This window comes from Chinchilla lanigera, unplaced genomic scaffold (genome assembly GCF_000276665.1).
Source record: "Chinchilla lanigera isolate Chin_1 unplaced genomic scaffold, ChiLan1.0 scaffold00048, whole genome shotgun sequence".
NCBI classification, from domain to species: domain Eukaryota; kingdom Metazoa; phylum Chordata; class Mammalia; order Rodentia; family Chinchillidae; genus Chinchilla; species Chinchilla lanigera.
In genome coordinates this window covers 4,886,045-4,912,850 of record NW_004955449.1, presented here as the reverse complement: position 1 = coordinate 4,912,850, position 26,806 = coordinate 4,886,045, and the positions used below count along the sequence as shown (strand labels likewise).

Here is a 26,806-nt window from a genome sequence, read left to right as displayed (position 1 = left end):
GGCCCTGGGATGGGAGAGAAAAAACTTAACAGGCCCTGAGTAGACATTAAAAGTAGGTATAATTTAGTATTGTATGCGCAGAGCCCTGGGTTCAATCCCCATGCCTGCCACCTCATCTTCAGCATCACTAATCATTAGTGAAATACAAGTTGAAACTTCACAACTTAGGCTGGCTGCTAAGTGTTGGAGAGCATGTAAAATGGTGCAGTTGCTATAAAAAACAGTAGAGGGCGGGGGATTTTGCTCAGTGGCATAGTACCTCCCTGGCCAGTGTGAGGCCCTGGATCCAATGCAAAAAAAAAAAGTCCTAAATTTTAAGTAGAATTATGTGATTCAGCAGTTCCACTCGGGGTGTATATCCAAAAAGAATAGCATCTCAAAGAGTAATTTGTATACCCATGTTCACAACAGCATTACTCATGATGGCTAAGAGGTGGAAGGAATCCAAGGCCCATTACAAAAAGGAATGGATAAATATATAGAAAAACACACAACACAGTGGAATTTTATTCAGTCTTAAGAAATGCACATCCCATGCTGGATGAAACTAGAGGTCATTATGCAAAGTAAAACAGTTAGCAAAAAAGTTGTGAGTCCACTTATATGAGGTATGTACAGTGGTCAGGATTTTAGAAACAGAATGGTGATGGCCAAAAGTAGAGGGAAGGGGGAAGTAGGGAGTAGTCGTGCTTAGCGTGTTTGGAGTTCCCGTTGCACAGGGTGACAACCTTCCACCAGTGTGAATGTAGTTAACATTAAAGGCAGTTAACACGGACACACATCTGTGAAGCAGGCAAATGCGACTCATTAAGACTTACTGAATCAAGTTGGTGGCAAAACTAGAATTGTTTTAGGTGACTTCAAACAGTACTTCGAACACATCTAGTGAGATACGCTCTATGAAGTAAACCACAAAGAAGTCAGTAATCTTACTGTTAGTAATAACATCCGTTATAACTGATTTTTAAGTACTGAAGGACAGGAAACAAGCATATGAATTTTTGCTGTGGAAGGAAATATGGAAAGGGAATAAAGTATGATTACAGTACATTGTGCAACATGGATGAACCTAGAAAATGCACTAAAATAAGCCAGACACCAAACCAGTGATAGGATCCCGTTTATATGAAATACACAGACTAGACAAATCCGTGGAGACAACGCAGATGAGTGGTTGCAGGAGGCTGGGGAGTGATTGCTTAATGGGTGCATGGTTCCGTTCGGGGCAATACATAGGCATAGCTGCACAATATTGTGAATGCACTTGATACCAAAGTGCACATTTTGAGTAAAATTTGCCCTCATGTATTTACAGTAAAAAAAAGGGAACTGAATCAGCTAACGGTGGGGTTGAAATCATGAAGAAAATCAGGAATAAGTGTACTGAGATGAAAAGCAGCTTTATTAGCACAGTATATTACTTTTGTAGCTCGTGTTTCCTACAACCATAGTCTTTTCTATATGTAAAATTTTCTACCACGTAAAACCTAGCCTTCCCTTCGACTTCTGTAAATTATTATACTTCAATCCCTGAGAATTATAAAAAGGGAGCTGGACTCCAGTAAAATCATTCGCTTGATAGCTTGGTCTTAATCCACCTCTGTCCACCAAAGCTGGTCCACGACCACCTCCAGGTCCTTCCTGTACAGCTTTTACAAGAGGGTAAATATATTTACTTGTTGATTCAGATTCAAGGTCAATCACTGCTGTGGCATAATCCTGAAATTCTTTCTCCTTTTCAGCTGCAAGAGTTTCAGTACGTCTGCAATACTCTAATTCTGCTTCTCTTGCTTGTTGTGCATTAAATTTATTTTTGGCCTATTTGGGAAAGAAATGAAATACAATTTAGTATTGGATAAGAACATTATCTTTGTAAATATATGTAGCATTTGAAAATGTAGGTATAGGTGGGCATAGTGGCTCACACCTATAATCCCACCATTGGGAGGCTAAAGCAGAAAGATCACAAGTTCAAACTCAGCCTGGGCAGTTTAGCAAATTAGCAAGAATTTATCTCCAAAAGAAGGTATAATTTTCTGCCCTGGTTGATAATTTACAAATTCAGATTTGAGAACTATATGCTATAATGTTATGGTTTATTTCAGAAACTCCCATTGATTCTAGAATAGTATGCTGCATGAAGTGTGACTCCAGACTTACCTGATAGCCTTATGTGATACATCTTTAAACAGATGATATAACAAAATAGTTAAAAGTATGAAATTCAGATAAAAACACGTAAGTTTAGAACCCTGTTGTAGCCATTACGAGACAGGCCCTTTTGGCAGTTAAAAAGGCACATCTGCTCAGCTGTGCTGTCTCATGTCAGTCCAATATGCCCCAGCCAGTAAGATCAAATATCAGTGAATATTTGTAATTTTAATTTGTAATTAAATTTGTAACTTGTAATTAAGCTAATTATGTCCTGTCTTCCAAGGATTTAAAGTTGGAACAATGAGTAAGTTTGATGAGGGATTTAGTGGAATAAACAGGCAATTTGCCAAAGGCCAATTTACCAATATTTTATAAAATTCTTGTCTTATAAAAGTTATTAATTTGCTTTGGATGAAGTAGTTTTAATGCCTTTTCTGTGAAAAAATGGTTAGCAACTTTTCATTTTGTCTTTTCTACAGCATTTTAAGAAATAATGCTGGCCATGGTGGTGCACACCTGTAATCCCAGCACTCAGGAGGCTGAGGCAGGAGTAGTACCCTTGAGTTTAAGGCCGGCCTGGGTAATTCAGTGAGTTCAGGGCTAGCCTGAACTTCCTGGGAAGACCCTGCCTCAAAAAACAAACAAAAAAACACTTAAGTTTATAAAAATAAATTCATCTACATACGAACATATTTATATCCATGAAAATATTTTTAAAAACCCAAAACTCCAGTACAAAATAGTATCCTAAACCTAATATCTTCAATGAACTGAAATTTATGACAGACTCAAGCAACCACATAAATGTGAAATAGCAAATTTTTTTACTACTGAGTTAAACAGTTCAAGTAAGGCATATGTGCTGGTTGTTGAATTGGTTCAACAAGGAAAAAAAGGAGTCCAACAAATGGTGCTGGGAGATCCGGATATCCACGTGCAAAAGCATGCAGCTGAACTTTCACCTAAAAGGTTGTAAAATTAACTCCAAATGTTTCAAAGATATAAAGCTTAAAAGCTAAAACTATAAAAGTCTCAGAACAAAACACATAGGAAAAGGCTTCATGACATTAGCTTTTTTTTTTTTGTACCAAGAATCGAACTTTGTGCCACTGAGGTGTACCCCCAGCCCAACATTAGCTTTCCAAATGATGTCTTAGGTACGACATCAAAAGCATAAGATGAAAAACAAAAGGAAGAAGACAAAATGGATTGATGAACATTAAAACCTTTTTTGTGCACCCAAGATACTATCAAAAGAGTGAAAGGCGCCCTACAGGAGGGGGAAAACATCTGCAAACCATACTTCTATTAAGAGATTAATATTCAGAATGTAAAAGAACTAAATCCCAACAAGTAAGAGCAACCCAACTCAAAAATAGGGACCAAACAAACATTTCACTGAAGAAGAAACACACAAGCACCACTTCCAAAGGCTCAGGAACACTGAAAGCCCTGTTTTGTTTCGTGTGTTGTTGTTGTGGTTTGTTTTTTTTGGTACCGAGAATCAAACACAGGATTTTGTGCTTGCCAAGCAGCGTGTGTTGTTTTGTTAAGACGATCTTACCATGTAGCCCAGGATGGCCTCAAACACAGCCATCCTCCTGGCCTTGGCCTCCGGAGTGCTGCATTACAGGCATGCACCACTGCACCCAGCGCCCTGGGTTGTGTTATGGGACAAGAAGAGCCTGCCTGGGATTACTCTATTTTTTTCAGTGCTAGGGACTGAACCTGGGGCCTTGCACATACTGGGCAAGTACCGTACCACTAAGCTACATCCCCAGCCCTTTCCTTTTTCTGATACAAGGTCTCACTGTATAATACAGGCTGGCCTTGAGTTCACTATGTAGCCCAGGCTGGCCTCAAACTGGCAACAATCCTCCTGCATCAACTTCCCAAGTAGGGGCTGGGGATTTAGCTCAGCGGCAAAGCACCTGCCTGGCAAGCGCAAGGTCGTGAGTTCGGTTCCCGGTACCGGAGAAAAACGAAAAAAAAAAAAAAAAAAACCTTCCCAAGTGCTGAGATTACTGGAGTGTGTCACCATGCTCAGCAGATACCCCTATCTTTGTAGTTTTATTTTGAGTAGAATATACTGGTAGAAAGATAACTTAGAGAAAATATAGTTAAGAAGACATGATGGATGTTACTGCCAAAAGAATGATAACTGTATTGGCAAAATGTGCCAGCTCTTAATAAATTGGTTTAACTTGCAATTAGTACATGAAAAGATGCTCCGCATCCCAATTTAAAGCCGAACCGAGACACCACTTTCAAGTGCCGTTGGGAGGAAATGGAACCCTTGTGTGCTGTCAGTGGGACGTTTTATAAAATGGTGCAGCTACTGTGAAAAAGTACGGTGGTTCCACCACATACTAAACACAGAATTAACATCGGATTCCGTGATTCCACTCTGCAGAAGCACAAGAACCAACTGCAGGGACTTAAATAGATACCTGTATGTCACTGTTCACAGAAGCATTGCTCACAATAGTCAAAATAATCCAAAAAGGGGCTGGGGATATAGCCCAGCAGCACTGTGCCTGCCTGGCAAGTGCAAGGCCCTGAGTTCGATTTCCGGTACCCAAAACAAAAAGCACCACCACCAAAAACAACCCAATTAAGTAATTGGCAATAAGTTTAAACTGACATCTTATAAAGAATTCATACAAATGCTAACCAGGACCCAAAAAGATCTTCATCATCTTCAGTCATCACGGAAATGCAAAGGAAAGCACACCCCACGTTAGGAAAGCTAATGTTACAGGGTGTCAGTAGCAAGCATTGGTAAGGATGTACAGCAGCTTGTGCTTCTGGTCACTGCTGATAGGAACGGAAAACGGTATCACTGTTTTGTTTTGTTTGTCTTTTTGAGACAGGGTCTCGCTATGCAGTTCATCCTGGCCTTGAGCTCACTTTGTAGCCCAGGTTGGCCTCAAGCTTGAAACAATCCTCCTGCCTCAGCCTCCTGAGTGCTGGGATTACAGGTGTGAGCCACCACACTCAACTGGTATCACCATTTTGGAAAACAGCGTTTAGTCAGAAATGACTGGATGCCAGCTCCTCTGCTGCCTACAACCCCCTCCATTCCCCTCCAAACCAAAATCCATGAGGTCCCCGTCAACATGGTCTTGGATATAGCAACAAAGGGAAAAAGCAAAACCAAGAAGATGATAGGTATAGCCTATCACATATATCTGCATTTTTAAAAATATTTACTAACACAATAGAAACTAAAGAATAAACATTTGTGTAAAAGAAAGGCCTAGTATGGGAACCACAATGCAGATTAAAAAGAAGAAAATTCACATTTTTGACATGTTATGCAGTATCATAAACATAATGACCGCTATTCTTACCCAACAAAAGAAACTGCATGGAAGGCAAAAAACTAGTGCAAATTCTCTACTCCACATTTATCCCTGAAATAGAGGTAAACATCAGGAATTATTACCATCTGTCGAATATGGGCATCTTGAACTTCTCGGCGTTCTATATCAGCTTTGCGTTTCTTCTCCTTTTCCTGCTCCATGAAAATTTGATCTGCTTTCATGACAGCCAGCAATTGTTGTTTAGCTTCTATTTTCCTTTGTCTTTCTTCTTCCTCTTTATTTTTCATCTAGATGTTTAAAAGCAAAGGGAAGATTAAAACTAGCTTTAGCAACCAGTTCTGACTAAAAAAGAACAGTTAGAAAGTTTCAAGCAGAAAGTCAGCCGGGAGCAATGCAGCAGCAGAAAAGTGTAAGCACCTACACTGGTTCCACATGACTTACTCTCTTGAATTATCAGGCAACACCCAAAAGAAATCTAAGTGGAGTGATATAGCCGGGTCTCTATTGATTAAAAAAACTCAAGCTGGGGTTGGTGGCAGGAGCTTATACTCCCTGTTACTCGGGAGGCTGATGCAGGAAGATGGCAAATTTGAAGCCAGCATGGGCAACAGCCTGTATCAAAATTGTAAAAAGGCCGGGATGTAGCTCAGTGGTAGAGCACTTGCATGGCACACGCAAAGCTCTGAGTTCAACCCCAGTACTGCAAAACAAAGAAAAAAATGTAGGAACAAAAAAAAAAAAAAAAAAGAACTTACAGGCTTCTCAACATAGGATGATATTTGTAGGTGAAAATTTAATGGTGACAATGTTTACAAGCTATCCAATGTAAATGTTATGGCAGTCATGGAGGGGATACATTTTTTTAAAAGATTAAGAAACATAGAAATGTTATTTGGTGATTTTTATTTGGTTAGTCTGTAAAACATTTATTTGAAAAGTATGTTGCATCAGTCATGGTGGCGCATGTCTGTAGTCCTAGCTACTTGAGAGGCTGAGGCAGGAGGATAGCAAGTTCAAGGCCAGCCTTGAAGCTTAGAAAGACCAAGCTTACACAAGGGCCTAGGTTTAATTATCAGTACCACAAAAAGAAAAAAACACATTAAATAATATTATTTGTATATTAAGATGGTTCTGAAACGGGAGTATTTACATTTACAAATGTCTCATTTGTAAGCAACTATCATGTCATCTGTTAGAAAGTAAACACTGTCTGACTTCAGGACGATAGAAAGACAATTCATAGCTTGTTTTTCACACTTGCTAGTTTTGGGTCAAGGAGACAGCGGGGATAGAAACCAGAGTGGAAAAGTCGTAAGTCTGTCTATTTGTATTTGTCATAACCTCATTGATTACCATAAGGGCTCTGTGTTCTGCGATTGCTTTTAAATCCGCTTTGGTTTTTTCACGCTTTTCTTTTTCTTTTTTTTCCCATTCAGCTTCGGCTTCTGCAATATCTTTAGCAATAATCAAATCTGCATTATCAAGTTTCTCTTTCATTAGTTCACTCAGGAAATTATTTATTTTTTCTCTCCGTTCCTCCATTAACCTATAACAAAGTAACCATACTTGTCAAATCTGCAGGAACAGATCTGTAATGGAGCCAATGGAATTTAATTAGGGAGTCTGAGATATTTTATCTCTCCTATAAAACTAAAAAGAGACTCATTGTTCCCTTTATGCATGGATTACTTGTGGCGAAAGCAACTTTTATAGCTATAAAGTAGCATATTCTAAAAATCCATAGAGAAAAACATGTATCATATAATTATGTAGGTATAGGAAAAAAGGTATAATTCTCCACATTGAAAAAATTTTTTAAATATTATTAGACTACCTGTTTAACACTGGAGGATTAAGCCACAAAAGACTTTTCTTTTTTTCTCTTTTTTTTCTTTTTGTCTTTTTTTTTTGGTCTTTTTGAGGCAGGGTCTTGCTATGCAGTTCAGGCTGGCCTTGAACTCACTTTGTAGCTCAGGCTGGTCTCAAACTCACAACAATCTTCCTGCCTCAGCCTCCTAAGTGCTGGGATTACAGGCGTGTGCCACAAAAGACTTTTCTTTACATAAAACCTAGGAAATAACTAATAAAAGTTATCAAGATACAGGGTCAGAGACGTTGCTAAGTGGTCGTGCGCTTGCCTCACATGTGTGAGGCCCCTGGCTTCAATCCCAGCACAGAAAAAAGAAGTCATCTAAATCCTCTCATCATACATTGTCTGGAATGTATTCATAGCAGTTTGTTGACTTGATCTGTTTATTGTCTCATTCCCTTTGCACTGTGAGAGGCCCAAGGTCAGGACCAGATAGATTCTCTTTGTCCAGAGCCAAGTATGCGACTGTTACATCATAAACAGTAGATGCATTTTGTTAAAGGAACAGGGGAAGGAAACTGGACAAAATATTTTAGTTATGACAAATCGCTAATTTATTGAGTGAATTTGCAAAGCAGCATGTGAGAAATGATCACAAGGGATCGGTGCATGCTCCAGGGGAACTACGAAGTGGACAAAAGACATTTATGCAAAGAGCCGTATAAAGCAACAGCTGATACCTGCTCGGAAGGCCAGGAAGTGGTGGAGACCAAGGAGGGGAAGGAGGAAAGCCTGTGGAGAGGGTGCAGTTTCAGCTAGGATTTCCTAACTGCTGGCTGCTTACTACACACCAGGCCCTACTGCAGGTGCTAAGGATATAACACTTGAACAAAACATTAAACATCTCTGTCCTCACAGAGCTTTCATTATGGCTTGGGAGGAGGCGCATAAATAAAACAAAGAACTAGACAGTACCTTGGCTAAGCAGTGAAGGCCTTAGTGACAGCGACTGGGGACAGCATGCTGATGGGAGGTGCAGAACTTCGCAGTCTGGGCCTCGGGAGGGAAGTCAGGTCCCTCGGGCTGTGCCCTGGGAGGACCCTGGCCCTTCCTCTCTGGCTCCCTGTCATCTGGCCATGTGCTCCCAACACCCCCACGCCCACCCGAAGCCAAAGAGCCAACTGACCACAAACTGACACCTCCAAAGCTCAGGCCAAAATAAAACTCCGCTTTTAAGTTGACTGTCTCGGGCATTTGTTTATAGGGAAAGAAAGCTGATGCAGAAGCGGATGAGAGTGTAGATTTTCTTCTTCTTTTTTGTTTTTGTAGTTATTAATCTAAAGGACGTGATTCGATTGCTTGATTTTTGCTGTACTTGGGATTGAACCCAGGTCCTCGCTGTGCTAGGCCAGTGCTCTATAAAAGATGTGATTTTAAGCCTCCACGAAAAGTAATATTTGAGCATTTGAAAGAGTTAGCCAGGTGTGGTGGTGCACACTTGTAATCCCAGCATTTGAGAGGCTGAGGCAGGAGGATCATTGTGAGTTCCATGCCAGCCTAAACTACAGAGCAAGACCCTGTGTCAAAACAAAATGAAACAACCACAATAAAAACAAAATTTAAAAAATCTATTTCTGAGACTTAATGCAGCAAGATACACAGTCTTTGGAGCTAAGCATTCCCCAGGGAAGCCCAGGGCAGGTGAGAGGACAGAAAAGGAGCATACAGTGAGAGATGCGGTCGGAAAGATGCAAGTGGGGTCAGCAGGGGACGGGGCAGGTGCAGAGCCCTACGGGCCACTGCAAGACTCAGCAGTGGGGCAGTGGATGTGGCACCAGAGAAAAGCAGGAGAGCAACGCTCTGTCCTGCATCCTGGTCTCCTCCCCTCCCGAGCCACCCCACACTGCTCGCTACGGAAGGAGGCCTCTGGTATGAAGGGCACTGCATTTATGAAACCTTATTTAATCCCTGCATTTCCTTTTCCTGTTCTCCTTTCTCTGTGGGTGCTGGGAATGGGACACAGGGCCTCATGCACGTGGGGCAGGGCCCCCACCAGGGCCGCACCCTCCAGCCTGGCCCAGCTCTTCCCGTGACCGGCCCAGCGACACTTCCCTTCTTACCGACACTCTGCTGCTTCAGGACACTTCTCTGGTGGTCATTTTCTTTTTTCTCCTTTGCAATGTGGGGTTCCCTAGGGTGTAGGCCACCTTCATTTCTTCGCCAGTCCCCCTGCTCTGAGTTTACCTGTCTCCCCAGCTCCAGTAACACGTGTGGCCAGCGAGCCTGCCCCACTCGCAGCTCTGCAGAGCAGGGAGCACTTGCAGCCCCTGCCAGAGACACTGGGCAGCCCAGCCCAGCACATCAGCACGTTGCTGGCTGCCTGAGACCGCTATTTCTTTTTTATTTTTTGTCTTTTTGAGACAGGGTCTCACTATGAGTGAGCTCAAGGGCAGCCTGAACTGCATAGCGAAACCCTGTCTCAAAAAGACTAAATAAACAAATAAATAAATAAAAGTCACTCATTATCTCATACCCCAAGAGAACTATTAACATTTGATGCATTTCTTCCAATTGTACATATGTTATAAATTTGAACTCATTTACATTTATAAAATTGGAACATATTATAATTTTTTTCTTTTTTCTTTTTGGTACTATGAATCGAACTCAGGACCTTGCGCTTACCAGGTAGGCGCTTCTGTTGCTAAGCTATATCCCTGGCCCTGTAATATTTTTATAATCTACTCTTTCCCCTACTTACTGATTATTTGTATTTTTCCATGTCATTGAGATCATGACTTATTTAACCACTGTGTAATACTGAACATTTAGAGAGTTGGTGGCTTTTTTTGCTATCATAATTAAAATGAAGTACATGGTGCCTAAGCCTTTAATTATACATCTGATCATTTCAATGGAATAATTTTCAGGCTGGATTTGAACTCACTTTGTAGCCCAGGCTGGCCTTGAACTCACAGCAATCCTCCTGCCTCACTCCTGAGGGCTAGGACTACAGGTGTGTGACACCATACCTGGCCCTGAGACTTCTATTCCTAAAAACTACTCTCATACTTTCTGATTTATTAGAAAATAATCTCGGTGCTTTATTTTATTTATTTATTTTTGTCTTTTTGAGGCAGGGTCTCACAATGCAGTTCAGGCTGGCCTTGAGCTCACTTTGTAGCTCAGGCTGGCCCCAAACTTGCGGTGATCCTCCTGCCTCAGCCTCCCAAGTGCTGAGATTACAGGCGTGTGCCACCCCCGACCTGGCCTCAGCACTTTGTTAATTACACAAGTTATTAAAAGTCCTCAAAGTCCTACCTGTGCGTTTCAGCTTCCTTTTCTCTCCTCATTTGTGCCAGACGCTTTTTTGCTTTGATAAATATTCGAACCTTTTCATCTTCTTCCTCTTGCTGCTGCTGTTCGACAGCTTTGATGATGTTTTTATCATACATATGTTCCTTGGGGAAATAAATGTACATTATTCCATGACAAAGAAAAGTATCTTTCAACATATCAGTAGCTAACAAGAAGCTGTCAAATGGCCATAGCTTCTGACCCAGTTATTCATTCCCGGGAAATGTATCCCATTGAGATGATCAGATGTGTGGATAAAAGTTTAAGTACCATGTACTTCATTTTAATCTAATTATGATAGCAAAAAAAAAAAGAAAACACCCTCTAAATGCTCAGTAATACATAATGGTTAAACAAGTCATAATCTCAATGACATGGAAAAATAGAAATAATCAGGAAGGGAAGAGTAGATGATAAAAAACTACAATATGTTCCAATTTTATAAATAAGTACAAATTTATAATATATGTATGATTGGAAGAAACATGCCAAATGTTTCTCTTGGGGTATGAGATAATGAGTAACTTTTATTTTTAGTTTTTAGTTTTTTGTCTTTTTGAGACAGGGTCTCACTATGCAGTTCAGGCTGGCCTTGAGCTCACTTTGTAGCCCAGGCTGGTCTCGAACTTGTGACGATCCTCCTGCCTCAGCCTCCCGAGTGCTGGGATTACAGGCATGCGCCCCCATGCCCAGCAATGAGTGACTTTTACACCTTAATGTCTTTTTATTTCTTTTCAAATAGCTCAATCAAAAATACATGATTGGGAGGGTGTAGTGGCTGGTGCATGGCTAGAGGCTAAGGCAGCAGGATTGAGAGTTCAGGACCAGCCTGGGCTACATAGCAAAAACTCGCTCATAAATAAATAAATAAATACCCAGAAGAAATAATATATTATATACTTAATAGAGCCACTTGGTTCAAAATTTTAAATATTTTAACATAGATGTAAGGTGTTCTTCTGCTTCATTCACTATCTACCTCTTCCTGATCCCCACCAGACTCAGTCACTGCTACTAGATTGTTGTCTAGACCTTCTTTTTGTAGATATGTAGAAGAAAATAGGGATGAGTGCTATAACATAAAATTTTAAAGTATGTTACTATTTCTTCAAACAAAAATAAGAATCTGTTCATATCAGCGTCTATTCCATGACCTCAGCCTGAGTTTATGACCATAAAAATGGGCGCCTTTGAACACCATAGTCTGGGAATATCAACATAGTCATTTATTCTGTAACTGTGAGTACAAACTAATTTAAGAGAAAAGTTAGGGGCAACGTTTAATTTTCCAATATATTTAAAACTCAGAGTCAGCTACGTGCCAAGCACCCCCAGGTACTCCTCTGCTTTCTGGGCTGCTACTTTTAAAAACCCACACCCTCAACCAGGTGTTGTGATGCACGCTTATAATTCAGCACTGAGGAGGCTGAGGCAGCTTCAGTGTGAGGAAGCTCTAGGAGCTTCAGTTTGAGCCCAGCCTGGGCAACTTAGCGACTTAGTAAGATGGTGTCTCAAACTAAAAGACCAAAAACAAAGAAAATTAAAAAAAAAAAAAAAGAAAGAAACAAAGAAAACGCTGTGGATGTAGCTCAGTGTAAAGGTCCTGTATTCAATCCTCCACACACACAGCCCGTAAACTGGTCAACAGAAAAACACTAAACTGTTAAAAGTGCTTATTTTGAATGATTTGTTACACGTTCCATTTTGTGATTTATTGCAATGCACACAGAGACTTTGTACAATGAAAGAAAATATGGAACAACTGAAGTCATCAAAACTGATCACCAAAAAAAGGGTTAAGAAAAGGGTCATCAAAGCAACTAAAAACAAAGAAAATAAAGACACTCATACTAACCGTGGAAAAATAAACATTTACATAATCAAGGACATAAAATCATAGTATATTGCTCAGCTTGGCAGGGAAAAATATTTATACAAGCCTCATAATGACTTCAGTAAAGTTGTGATAATTACTGAGGGGATTAAGGGGGATAAGAAGAAGGCTGTAAAGGAAAAGAGCTAAATCCTCAACTACCAGGGCAGAGGCAGAAAAATCTCTAAAACTGACAAACCAAGATATATAGCTTTCAGAACCAAATATATTTTTAAAAATATACATACAGGACCTGAGGGGGTATAACTCAGTGGTAGAGCGTTTGTCTAGCGTGTGTGATGAGACAGATACACACAGAGAGAGAGAGGGAGAAAGAAATATGAACTTAGGGTATAATTTTCTCCCAGGAGAAACAGGTAAAAGAACTAGAAAATAGGTTTGTGTGGGAAGCAGAGCGAGGGTTGGGGATATAGCTCAGTGGCACAAACGCCTGCCTGTCAAGTACAAGGTCCTGAGTTCAATTCCTGGTACAAAAAAAAAAAAAAAAAAAAGGGAGCAGAAGGAAAGGTGCAATGAACTGCTATTCTTCCTCTAAGGGTTTTGAAGTTTGATGTTTTCACTCTGGATGGATTATTTAAGAATAAAAACTAATTTTAAAGAAAAATATGAAAATTACAAAATAAACTGCAACAGTCACAAAATATTACCACTTACTAAACAGATATTAATAGCACAACAGATACCAAACATAATTCTTAGCACTCTCATTTTGAGGACCACAAAATTCATTTGGAAAGAAGACTCCTCCTCTTCCTCCCTGCATGAGAACTCACAGCGTACACACAAAACCACAGCAAGCAGCTCCCTCAGGACTGCATGGAGATTTGTGTTCTACTCCACTATTTTTTTTATGATATTGAAAGCTAGGCATTTGGCTTTATACACTTTTTGAACTTCTGTATTTTTGTTTTTTGTTTTTCTCCGGTACCAGGAACCGAACTCACGACCTTGCGCTTGCCAGGCAGCGCTTTTGCCGCTGAGCTAAATCCCCAGCCCCGAACTTCTGTATTTTAAACTTACAAAAAACAGCTTCCTGCTTGCATCTATCTCTTCTTTTTTCTTTTTCAACTTTTTTCTCCTTTCGATTTCATACAGTGAATTCTGTCGCTTGATCTCCTCGGCATCTTTTTCTTCAAGCTTTTTCCTTTTTTCTTTTTCCTCTTCGTGTTCCTTTATTCTAAAGCAAAAACGCAACAGTAACCGAGAACAAGTCAGAAAAACTCGGTTATGCTTTAAAGAAATAAATCGGATTTAATGTGGGATGATTCGAAGCTTAGGAAGAACTTGTGCTTTTCTCTGGGAAAAGAACAGACATTAAATAGCAGTGACTGGAATAAATCCAAACAAATCTAGAATCCTCAGTACTTTCCCTGCTTCCAAATTTGTTCCATTCGTCACCAAAACAAGCTCTGCATGTTCCCTTTCTTGAGAAAGAAGCAGTTAGCTGAGTGACAGGAAGGGGGAATGGTGACCTTATTTACAGAAAAGAACCGAGGCTCCAGTGCTTCCCAACTGCGGCACTGGTCGGGGCTCCATGGGCCCAGGGCCGGGCCCTCAGAGGCCGCGCTGGATGGAGGGAGAGCGACCCAGGTCCCCTCACCCCGCTGGCCGCTCTGCGGCCACCCTCCTGCGGCCCGCTGCCGCCTCGGGTGTCCCCGCCAGACGCTGGCTCTCGGGGCTTGTGTGCGAGTCCTTCATCGGGGAGGCTGACCTCCACCATCGCCTCTGCCCCTCCCAGGAGCCCCACGTCCGCGCCCAAAGGCCCCTCCTGCCCGAGGGAACCCACGCGCCCTGGCAGCCAGGCCCGGCGCTGCAACCTGCCAGCTTTCCGATGTCTTCCTCCACCGGCAGGCACAGGGCAATCAACAACCTAAGCAGACAGCTGAGGAATGGTCCTCTCGGCTTCAGGGAGAGGAAATTGAAAGACTATGCTTCGGGAAGCCAAGTCCGAGGCAGGCGAGTCCTCGCTGTATGGAGCGCTACATCCATTCAGAGCAACCAGGTTTATGATTGTCCTTAAAAAAATAAGTTTTCAACTTCTTGTTTTCTTATTTAACATTGTTTAATATTTTAGATCTATCAATATTATAATAAACTCACAAGAGTTTATTGCAATCAAGATTTAAAGCATTTATAAAAAGAGATATTCAATTTTGTGAAAATAAGTTTTTGAAGTTTTAAAATTGCCATTTTAAGGGAAGACAAGATATAAAAAATGTACAACTCTAACATTTAGCAAATCCATAACTAACATTATATCCATGCATCCTCTCTATCATTCCTTATTTTAGCAAAACATCTTGCCTATTCTGTGCATGGATAAGATAGAAAGTGCTGCTGGGGATGGTGGTGCACACCTGTTATCCCTGCACCCTGGGGAGCTCACATATGATGATCGCAAGTTCAAGCCCAGCCTGGCCAACTTGCTGACTCAGCAAGACCCTGTCTCAAAATGAGAAATAAAAAGGGCTGAGGATGTAGCTCAGTGCAAAGGCCCTGAGTTCAATCCCCCATACTACAAAAAGCAATTTTTTTTAATGGAAAGAAAAGAAAAACAAAAATTACAAAAATAGCTCAGAGTCAGTGAAAAAATATCAGTAATATGCATAACATTTGGAATAATTACAATTTTAATCTCCTCTTAATAAAGACTTTTACTATTGTGGGTAATTTGTCTTACTGCAAAGTTAACAATTTGAGGGCAATTTCAGGTCCTCCGGTTCAAAGAAGAAATACATAACATTCATAGCTTACTTCCAACTCCCATGCCCAGAGCAGGCATCAGTAATCACTTTGCCCTGAAAACTGCTTCCTGCTGAGTCCCGGTCCTTTTCCACCCTAGGGCACCGGGCAGTCTGTACCAATGAGCTCTCCAGCCAGAGCCAAAGATGTCTGCCCTGACGACCATTCCAAACCTGTGTCTGTCGGGCCCAGACACTATTCTCAAGCTTAGATAGATCTGGGGTAGTCCTCTTGTAAAAGCAGGAGGGAATGCTGCCCAAAATTTGGTTCAAGTGTCACGGTTAACAACGCCCCACCCACCAAGAGAATTGTGAAGTCTTACAGGACGACTCCCAGACAGAGCCGGCTGGTGCCGAAGGGGCTAGATGGGCTCAGGTCCAGCAGAAGGGGAGGGTTAGGGTCTTCATTCTCGCTAAAGGATGGGCCTGGGGCAAGTTTCTGTGTAGGGGGCAGTTATACTTCCGGCTAGTATCAAGGGAAGCTGAACTGAGTTCCGGGGCCCTTACCAGCTCGTCCAGATAGGGGCCAAAGGGGAAGGCAGGGTTGAAGCCTAAAGAGAAGTTGGGAATCAGATACAAACAATGAAGCCCACCCTTTGTTACAGGACAGACGATTCTTACAGAGACAACACACTAGGCATCGCCGCCTGGCTAGCGCACATGTACTTTATACTCACTATGTCTAAAACCGAACGCACCGTCTTCCCCTTCTAATCTGGTCTTTTTGGTCTCTTTTTCTTATTTTGGTGAAGAGGGTCACCATCTTTTCAGTTGCCTATGCTAGACATCTAAGATTCGTACTTAACTCTTCTGTAATCCGTAGACCTCATGTTCAATGACCGAACAACTACTTCCTGAGTTTCTGCTCTGATGATGAAAGCAGACAGTTCCTGTCAGGCCTGACCTGAGAGAGACCCTCTCGGCAAACAAGCCACCCTCACCACCAACAGGAAACCACGAAGGGGCCGCGCTGCCCTCAGCAAACAGAAGATGGCCATAAAGAAAATTAGGGCAGGACATACGATTTCCCTGGTGCCAGGAAGTCCAATATTATCCGCACACCTGCACTGACCACCCTGGGAACTTTGCCCTTAAACATGTCACCCAGATTCCTTGGGATTATAACCCCAGCCCCAAACCCTATAAAAACTTTACTCCTCCTCCAGCCAGCTGCCCAGATCATTCACGATCTTAGCCTATCTGCGCCCAGCGTAAGTCCAGCCTTTTGCTCACATAAAGCCTGTGGGTCGTTTCTCACGCGCCGCTGATAATAGTTTCTGCCTTCAGGAAGCTTACTTTCCAGTGAGTGTATGGGCAATAGCAAACAGAGGAAACAGACAGTGTAATTACACATTGTGGTGTTACAAGAAAGCAAGCTAAGGAAAATAATGTCGGAATGGTTTCGCTCACTCTGAGCAGAGCTCCCCCGTAAGTCAGGGCAGGCCCCTTGGAGATAGGAAGAAGCCCACAGATGGAGAACAGGAGAATAAGGTTCCGGCTCAGAGAAAAAGTATGCAAGGAGCACAGTGGCAAGGAGCAGTGCTCAAGGTCCTGGGAGAGCTGGGCGATGATAAGCCAGGGGCAGGAGCGCAGAGGAGGTTGAGAGGAGATGAGGCTAGATCACACCGGCCCTCCGGGCATGACTGAGTTTCTGTTTCACTTTTTTTTTTTTTTTTTAAGACAGGGTCCTGCTGTACAGCATAGGTTGGCCTCAAACTCAAGGCAGTCCTGCCTCAGCCTCCCAAACCCTAGGAAGACAGACTTATGGCACCATACCCAGCTTCTTTTTTTTTTTTTTTTTGAGACAGGGTCTCACTATGTAGTTAAGGCTGGCCTTGAATTCACTGTGTAACCCAGGCTGGTCTCAAACTCCTGGTGATCCTCCTGCCTCAGCCTCCCAAGTACTGTGTGCCACCACGCCCGCCCATTTTATTTTAAATGAACGAGAAGCCACCGAAGTGGTGAAGGCACCAGAATATGATCAATTTTCAATTTAACAGTATCTCTGTAGTTAATAGCTAACATGACTGGGGAATAAGAAAGAATATGGGGCCAATTAAAAGGTGGATGGATCCCCAGCACTGCAAAAAACAAAAGAAAACAAAAAACACAAACAAACAAACAAAAATATATGAAAGTGGCCTGGACTAAGACGATAGAAGTAAGCTCAAGATTCATTTCAGAGAGGAAAAACAATGAATTCCTGATGGATCTGATAGGGTAGATTCTGGAAAATGAGGAGTCAAGGGGGATTTCGAGGTGTCCGGTTTGCAGAGCTGGGTGGTTGACGGTGCCCGTGGGAAGTCCTCAGGACCGTGGAAAAGCAGTGACTCTGTGCCAGACGTTTCACATTTGAGCTACGCGTGAGACACTGAGATGGAGACAGGGAGGCTGCTCGATGCTGACGCTGGGCCTAGTGGCCTGGACTACAGTGCCAGCCAGGCCGGCGCTGAGATCTGTACACAGCGGAAGTCAGCGGAAGTCACCTGAGCCCGCTTTCCTCCTGCTGCCCTCCCCGAGATGATCTCACGGTGTGTGTGTGTGTGTGTGTGTGTGTGTGTGTGTGTGTGTACAAATGACCCTATGATGATTTTCCCTCTGGGGGGAAAGCTGATGGGATCGACTGTCAGGATTTCCACAGGTTTCCACACATTTTCCACATATATTTTCCAGAACATTTATCATCACATTCTAAATGTACGTTTTCCATTTCTCTACCCTCCTCCCCCAGACAGCGAACTTCAGGGAAAGGCTGCATCATATTCTTCAGCAAGGTGTGCCAGCCTCTTTCTACAGAAAGGCTTACTTACCTAGGGAAGGAACGAGAGCTTTGCAGTATGGACAGATACTCTGCTCAGTTTCTTTCCAACGCGTGTTTTTATGGTTCTTGGTCAAATCCCCCTCCTGGGCAACTGTGGCGTCGCTGGTACGTTACTCGCCTGTCGCCAGCAGGCCGTCAGCCACGGGTGGACTCTCACAGTCTCTGTGTGCGGGTGTGCTCGTGAGTCTTAACCTCTTTCTTTGTCCTTTTTCTATTACATACGGTAGCATGTGCTTCTTCATAATTACAAAATACAGTTATATCCATTATGAGAAAATGAGGAAGGTACAAAGCAGGTAATTTATGCATACGTACTGTTTTAGATGCTCCTCAGCAAGAGCCATTCTTTCTCTGTGTTGTTTTTCTGCTTTTTCCTGCTCTTCTTTAAAAGCTTTTTCAATGTTGAGCTTCAACTGCTCTTCCCATTTGGTGTCTGGTTTTATCTTACTCTTACGGAACGCAATCTGGATATCACGTTCTTTCATAGCTCTACTGAGAAGAAATCCTGACTACAAAAAAAAAAATTGCAGTATTTAAGGAAATAACATCTACTTATGTGAAGATGATAATCAATTATGCATGTTGAATATATAAAGATAGAAGAAAATCCAAATAGTACATGAAAATTTTTCACTCGTTCTGTCTGGTAAAATTGATACTGCTTTGCATATTCAATGGCCTTTTTTCTTTGTCCTTGTTTGTGTATTTCCTCCTCCAGATCAAGGATTTGTCTTTCGGCTTCAATTTCTTCATCGCGCTTTTTTTTGGCTTTAAGTTTCTGTTCTTTCATCCCCTGTAAAAAGACACAGCCAATCTTGCAGTGCTAGGAATCAAATGTAGGGCCTCAGGCATGCAAGGTAAGTGCTCTACCACTAAGCTGTACCCCCAACCCAAAAGCAATCTTTTGTTTACATTTTGCAATTTAATTTTACCAAAATTTAGCACGATGATAATTTGAACTGTCCTTGTAAGTTTTACTGCACTGGCATATTTAATAAATATGAAGTCACAGTTTTGAGCTAATTTCTGAAATTATATATATACCCAATTCTTTGGGTATATATACTTTACCTGGTTCAAAACCCAAAAATATTATAGAGGTACACAATGAACTTCCCCCTCCAATTCTAATTTCCATCTGCTGTCTCCTCTCATGCTAAGATAACCTCTAGTATGAGTTTCTATGTTTATTTCCAACGTTCCTCCCTAGTCCAATAATAAATATATATTTTACTGATTTTGCTCTTTTAGAAAACCAAGAGTAGCACATTTTTATATGCTCTTCCAGACATCTGAGGAGCTTACTCAATGTCTCTGTCATGTGAGATCTTTCTTCCCCTCTGGCAGCCACACTTCCCATGTCTGAAGAAGAAGTTACTTGTGATGACTGTGTTATATGAGTCTGTAATTATGACCTGTGATTCTATAATTTATATGAACATTCTATTGTTTTGCTTTTAAACTGGGGCTTTAATCCAGCTAAAATTCATTTTCAATATTCTCTACAATTGGTATAGAATTCAGTATTTTTCATCTACCAATTATCACAGTTATCAGCTATCAAATTTGCCCCATGCTTTCCCTTCTGATCTGCAGTGCGGCTTCTCTCTTATGCTGAGTTCTCATACATAACACAGGTTTGTTTCTAGGCCAGTGGTGGTGACCCTTTCAGAGCCTTCAATGTTACAAACACTCCGCTGCGGTACAGGAGCCATAGGTCGCCACCACTGTTCCAGGCTGTTTCATCCGAGCTATTCTATTTTGTCAATATCTGTGCCTACGTCCCAGTTTTAACTACGATGGGTTTATAGTAAGTATTGCTGCTGGTAAGGTGCATCTTCATTCATTCTTCTTTAACATCTATGGAGGGCTCGGGGTATAGCTCAGTGGCATAAGCACTTGCCTGGCAAGCCTGAGGTCATGAGTTTGATTCCTGGTACCAAAGAAAACCCCCCAAAACCTATGGAGATGTGCATAGCATGCTACTTTTATGTAAAAACAATGTAGAGGGGATGTATCACTCTATCATACCTTTATGTGCCAAGGTTTTTTAAAAATAAGGTTTTTTAGATTGTAATTTACATATGCCCTTAATATTTAGGTTTACAAATAAATGCAAAAGAATTCCATTTCCTACAAAAGACATTTACCCAAGAGAAATGGAATCACATGTCCACATATAGACTTCTAAATGAATGTTCATGGTAACTTTATTTTATTTTTTTTTAAGGTTTTTTTTTTTTGGTAACTTTATTTTTAATAGCAAAAAGAAAAAAAAGAAAACAACTCAAAGGTGAATATTTGGTTGAGGCCAAACCATGAACAAGTGACCAGATAAATAAACTACAGCATGTCATACAACAGAATGCTACTTAGCCATAAAAATGAACAATGGATACAACAAGGATGAATTTCAAAATAATTGTGCTATCTGGGCATGGTGGTGCACGCCTGTAACCTCAGCACTTGGGAGGCTGAGGCAGGAGGATCACTGTGAGTTTGAGACCAGTCTGGGCTACAAAGTGAGCTCAAGGCCAGCCTGAACTGCATAGCAAGACCCTGTCTCAAAAATAAATAAATAAATAAATAAATAAAATAAAAGTAATTGTGTTAAATGAAACCTGTAACAATAAGAAGTAGATCCGTGTTGGCCAGGGATAGAGAGGAGTAGGAAGAAGTTAAATAGTGCACAAGGAAATTTTGGAGTGATCAGTACACTCATGATCTCCATTGCAATGAAGGCTTGGGGTGTATATATACATCAAAACTTATCAAAATGTTCACTTTAAATCTAGCTTATTGTATATCACTTCCTTCCACCTAAAAAAAAAGCTATTAAAATGTGTTTCAATGTATTTTGTAATACTTTATGCATAGAATTATTCATAAAGAAGTATGTAGAAACGAGGGTAATTCTTCAGGGCCACGTGAACTTCTAGAGGATTAACACTTACCGCATAGGTATTAGTCCAGTGTTTTACCAGTTCTTGGGATCGCAAGTGCATTTCTTCTTTTGCCTTTCTTTCTGCATGAAGAGCAGCTGCTTCTCTTGTCAAACCGCCCAGGCTCTCCTGAATCCTTTTCCACTCATCATGTGGAATTATGGTGACCTGCCGGAGATCCACCTTGCTCGGTAGAAGAGGTGGGTAGGAAAGTCCACCATCTTCAGAGGTCCTTATGTCTAATGAAAATTTTAAAAATTATTACTAATAACATTCAGGAAGACTCTAAGATATTGTTCCTCAGAAATTTCTAAATTGGCTTGACACCTGAGAATTGTTGAAAATATTTAGTTTACTCTTCTTAAGAATAGCTGAGATGAAGTGGAAAAAAATATGGAGACATCGATTTGAGTCTTTGGTCATGTGCTTACTGAGTAAACTTGAGCACATCATTTAACTTCGCCCTTGGTGCCCTCCTCTTTAAAACTGAGATCAGTAACAACTACTTCAATAGGTTGCTTTAAAGTTTTCAAAGCTAAGCATGTGGGAGCTCACAGTGGATCCTCTTCGTTCTGTGTATAAGTGCGTCATCTTGTGGGTGTACACACACTGTGTAACGGACTCAACTCCTTCCCCGTTGAGCAACAGCAATGTGACTTGGAGAACCGACTACCGTCTGGGGGGCGGGGCTGATCGTCCGCAGGTACTTGCATCTCCTTGCCAATGATTATTTCTCCATTAAGCAAAGGAAGAGAATGAAAGGTTTATTTGTGATTTTTTTTTTTAAAGTGCTTCCTTGTTCTTCTGGGAGACACCCAAGAGATTCTCCAACTGGATATAAACAAGGAAGCAAGGAAGATGGAGAGGTAGCTATCCTATAACCACAGAAGGGGCCAGCTTTGGGTGAAGCTTAGTGTGAACTGCAAAGAAGAATCACAGGAAGAACCTAGGACAGTGGTGGTGAACCTATGGTACGCGTACCACAGATGGGTATTTGTGCATTGAAAACTCTAAAGCGTGTGCCATCACTGACCTAGAACAATGGTGACCTCATTATGTTGCAAATCAACCCCAGTTAAGTCTGGGGTACCTGTTATATGAATCGGTTTCCTTACTTTTGAACATGATTTGAGTTGGGGATTCTCTTATACAAACCCAAAAGCATCCTAAATGATACAGTGGAGCTCATTAACTGCTCTCTTTGAAGAAATGTTCCAGCCCCTTTAATCAACTGAGATTCTTCTTATTAGCAACCAAACTCATTCCACTAGTTTCAACAGAAAAGGACTTCATTAAGGAATATTAAGTACCCTGTTGGGTCTCCCAGAGAGCCAGAGAGTCATCTTTGGAAGAGGTATACACCTCAAACCTCACACAAATCACATCATGAGGTTCCAGTGAAGACCCATGGCAAATGGCGTTCGGTAGACAACTCACTCACCTGGCCCGATTTATGAACTGTCCTGCTCAGTATCATATACCTGAATGTCTACTGCTGTTTCCTCTGAAATGAGTATACTTTTATTGCCAATCTCTTTAGAAAATGTATCCCACCTGCTGTTTGTTTCTTTATTTGTCTTTTCAGAAAATAAATCTGGCACATATAAAATTCATTCATTGAGTCTTTTTTTTTCTTTTTTTTTTTTTGAGTCAGGGTCTCACTATACAGTTCAGGTTGGTCTTGAGCTCACTTTGTAGCCCAGGCTGGTCTCAAACATCTTGAACTTACAGCAATCCTCCTGCCTCAGCCGCCCATGCTGGAATTACAGGCATGCACCATGCCCAATGACTGGTTAAGTTGCAATTCTATGCCTGTACCCTAGCTGCAAGGGAGGCTGAAAAAAGTAAATTCTGCCTCCCGTCTTGAAGAGTTAGGGCTGATAAGAAAGGAAATTCACAAAAATAGGAAAGGCCTTTGAATAATGATAGGTGTGCCAGGTACAACAAAGATATTGTAACACACTGGAGTCAGACCACCTGGACATTTTCCAAACATACTATATTTCAAACTATGTGAATCTAGACAAACATTTTTTAACTTGTTTCTTTACTGGAAAATAATTTACTTTGGAGACAGGGCCTCACTATATCATTCAGGCTAGCCTCAAACTCACAGTGACCCTCTTGCCTCAACTTCCCGAGTGCTAGCAACAAGCATGTGCCACCACTTCCAACTGAAGCACACAATTACTAATAGTACCTCAGTAGAGCAAATGGCCTACACTGGCAGGAGCTACTCCCCGCAGAGGAAACAGTGGTGAGTGGGCTCTGGCAGCGGAGGGGAAAAACAGGAAGTCAGAAAGCTGTGTGAGCACCATGGGGCCCCTCCTCTTTGCCATCTCGACTTCAGTAGCGTATCTGCACTCAGGACATACTTTGGTCAAGTAGACCTTTTCATGGACTCTAATTAGGAACAGCGCAAGGTCGTGAGTTTGGTTCCCGGTACCGGAGAAAAACCAAAAAAAAAAAAAAAAAAAGAAATACGACAGAGTCCCCAGAAAGAGTGGAACAGGCGTTTTACTATTTTGAGCTGCCACAGATGGGCCTCATCTCCCTATAACCTTGAGGAGCCGGAAAGCCCCGCAGGTGACTTCACATGGCCGTGATTTAGTCTACCAGAGTTTAGTTGTCAGAGGACAGTCTTACTGAGATGAGACAGAAAAAAGCTAAATGGGGCAGGGGGAAGGGTGGCAAGTGAGCTAAAGGTATCTAAAGCCAGTCCATGTACCTGTGATTTTCTGTTGTTTTGCTTGGGGTTTTTTTGTTTTGTTTTGTTTTTGAGAGAGGGTCTCACTCTGTAATTCAGGCTATTCTTAAACTGGCTATGTAGCCCAGGCTAGCCTCAAACTCATGCTGATCCTCCTGCCGCACTCCCCCAAGTGCTGGGATTCCTGGTGTGTGCCACTATGCCTGGCCCTGCATTAGTGACATCTTTTGTATAGATTACAAAATTGTGTGTTTGCATATGTGTGTGTATTGTGTGTGATACCAGGAACTAAACCCAGGAAGCACTGAGCTGCATTCCTAGCCCTGTTTATTTTCTATTTTGAATCAGGGTCTTACTGAGTTGTCAGGCTGCCCTTGAATCTGCATTCCTCTTGCCTCAGCCTCCTTGGTAACTATGATTGCAAGCATGTGCCACCATGCCCAGCTAATATCTTTTTTCTTGTGTGTGTGTGTGTGTGTGTGTGTGTGTGTGTGACTGAGGTTTTTTTCAAATGCATTTTTGCTGCTGTTATAAATGAAATTGTTCCCTATCATTATGAGATTGTTCATTACAAGTGTATATGAATGTACTTTAATTTTGCAAATTGATCATTTATCCTTCCACCTTTACTGAACTTTATTTATTCGTTCATGAAATTTCCTAGCGAACTCTTTAGGACTTCAGTGTAGAATATTATGCATCTATGAATATAGTTTTCCTTCTTCCTTTCCAATGTGGAGGCCTTTTGTTTTGCTTGTCTGAATGCTCTAGCTGGAACTCCCAGCTGAATATTAAGTGGGTGTGCAAAAAGTGGCATCCTTGTCCCGTTCCTGATCTACAGGAAAATATTTTCAGTCTCTCACCATTCAGAATGATATTAGAGGGGCTAGACTATAGCTTAGCGGTAGGAGCCTAGCTTCGTGGTAGCATGCCTCAAGGACGTTTAGAGGTGATGGGGGGCATTTTCATGTCTTTTCTGGGCATGTGCATAGTTCATGCATGCACTTGGCCTTGTAGATTCCCAGAAATGTGTCAGAATCTTTCAAAAGCTTCCTATGGATAGTTCATTTCCCACCCATTCTTTTCGTGTGTTTCAGTCAGCCTGCTGTTTGCCCTCAGCTTTATCTATGCTCATCTTAGTCCATCTCATGTGGCTCTATTAGAATACCTTCAAACTGGATACCTCATAACGATCAGAGATTGGCTCACTGTTCTTGGAGCTAGGACGCCCAGGATCAAGATATTAGCATCTGTGTTGTAACACTGTGGAAGGAATCCCATGGGGCAAAGGCAGAGAGAGGGCAAGAGAGAAAGTAAAAGGGAGCCACACTTCCCTTTTTATAAGCAATCCACTCCATGATGACGGCTCCAATCCAGCCACCCCAATGGCCAACCCCTCTCAGTAGGCCCCGCCTCCCAATGCCACTGCACTGGGGTTAAGTTTCCAACACATGCTTTTTAGGGAACACATTTAAATTACAGCACTGCCTCAGGTAGCTGTAATGTTAACAACTGCTGCAGACTGCCAGATGTGGTGGTGCACCCCTGTGATCTCAGTACTTGGGAAGCTGAGACAAGAGGATCTTCATGAGCTGGAGGCCAGCCTGGTCTACATCATCAGTTCAAGACCAGTTTGGAATACATAATGAGACCTGTCTCAAAAAAACCAAAAAGTAAATAAAAAGTTTTTAAAAAGTAATTGCCACAGATCATTTTAACAAACATATCCAGTGAGTCCTGAGTCAGGTGAAATAATAAACCTCATAATTGAGATTTTTTTAAAAAACTGAGATTTTTCCAAAGGTGTTCATCAGCTTTGCGTGTTACAGAGAAATACCCAAAGTGCTTCATGGAGAAAGGCACTTTGGCTCGTGGTTCTAGAGGTTCCAATCCAAAATCAGGGAGCCCCACTGCTTTGAACCTGTGGCCAGGTCAGAAAATGGCAGAAGCGTGTGTTGTGCCTCTGTACCTGGCACTGGGAGGGGAGGTATTGCTAACAGAAGCTCGACAATGACGTGAAAGTAGTTCACATTCCCAACATTCTAGTTGTTACCATGACAACAGTATACTGGGAATTTACAGGCTTAAGAAACTATTACAGTGGGAATTAATAAAAAGTTCTTTAGCAGTCCCACTTACCTATTTTTATTGCAAAATCAAAATTTTATAACAGATTCTCTAAATTGCAATATGTCAAGTAGCGCTTTTTAAAATTTACAATCCTGCGAAGCAGCCAGGCCTGGTGGAGCACGCCTGTAATCCCAGAAGATCGTTGAGAGTTCAAGACCAGCCTGGGCTACACAGTGAGCTCAAGGCCAGCCTGAACTGCATAGCGAGACCCTGCCTCAAAAAGACAAAAAGAAAAGAAAAAGAATGGAAGGAACTGAGATATTTCCTTCTAAGACATTCAGCAAGTCTGCCGCACAGCTACAGAGGTGTCTGATATTTCCTAAACATATTCCAGTTCACTGAGTAAATAATAACACCTAAGAACCCGGGGGCTCCTCAAGTACCAGACTCCAGGGCTGCAACTGGCTGAGCATCTGACCAGCCAGTAAGTTGGGGGGTCTCAAATGTTTTATGATTTCTCCATTTCTATTTCTGTAAACTTTCTTCTACCCACCCACAGGTCCCCTTTCCCTCTTCCACTCATTCACAGCAGGCTAACCGGTCTAACTTCCAGAGTCCAACAAAGCTAACTGGGGATGCGTTCGAGTTGGTGGGGCTCATTTCAAAGAGTAACCGAAGCCTTCACTTGGTACCGTCATCTCTCGCCACATGCCTGAGTGCCAGAAACAACCCCTGTGCCGAATGGGCCACTTTAACGCACCCTTGCTTTCTCTCGCCTGTCCAGAGCGCCGTCCAAACCGCACCAGCATCTCTGCTACTTGCCCCCAGCGTGCAAGACCTGGAGAGACTAGCGCTGAGCCGGATCCAGCCCGCAGTGTTTCCCAGGCCTCGTGGTTGCTTGGCAACAACCAACGGAAGTGACGCCAGTCGTCGCCGAGGAACCAGGAACGCGCTCCAGGGCGCCGCGGGGCTGGAGAACGGAGA

General features: G+C 42.0%; 1 protein-coding gene and 1 long non-coding RNA gene across 2 annotated transcripts; one reads left to right on the top strand and one right to left on the bottom strand.

The window, feature by feature from the left end:
• Positions 1-479: 479 nt before the first annotated feature.
• Positions 480-26,743, bottom strand: Ccdc173 (coiled-coil domain containing 173). The gene is made up of 9 exons (XM_005393253.2): positions 26,583-26,743; positions 21,058-21,284; positions 18,723-18,896; positions 18,419-18,612; positions 13,562-13,718; positions 10,612-10,751; positions 6,834-7,026; positions 5,603-5,767; positions 480-1,818 (listed from the first exon to the last, which is right to left on the bottom strand). The coding sequence occupies exons 1-9, from the start codon at positions 26,629-26,631 to the stop codon at positions 1,474-1,476; spliced, it is 1,644 nt and encodes a 547-aa protein (XP_005393310.1). The 5' UTR covers positions 26,632-26,743; the 3' UTR covers positions 480-1,473.
• LOC106149557 lies at positions 18,093-22,658 on the top strand. The gene is made up of 3 exons (XR_001235816.1): positions 18,093-18,208; positions 19,753-19,913; positions 21,835-22,658. It is a non-coding gene; the product is annotated as an uncharacterized LOC106149557 (long non-coding RNA).
• Positions 26,744-26,806: the final 63 nt, after the last annotated feature.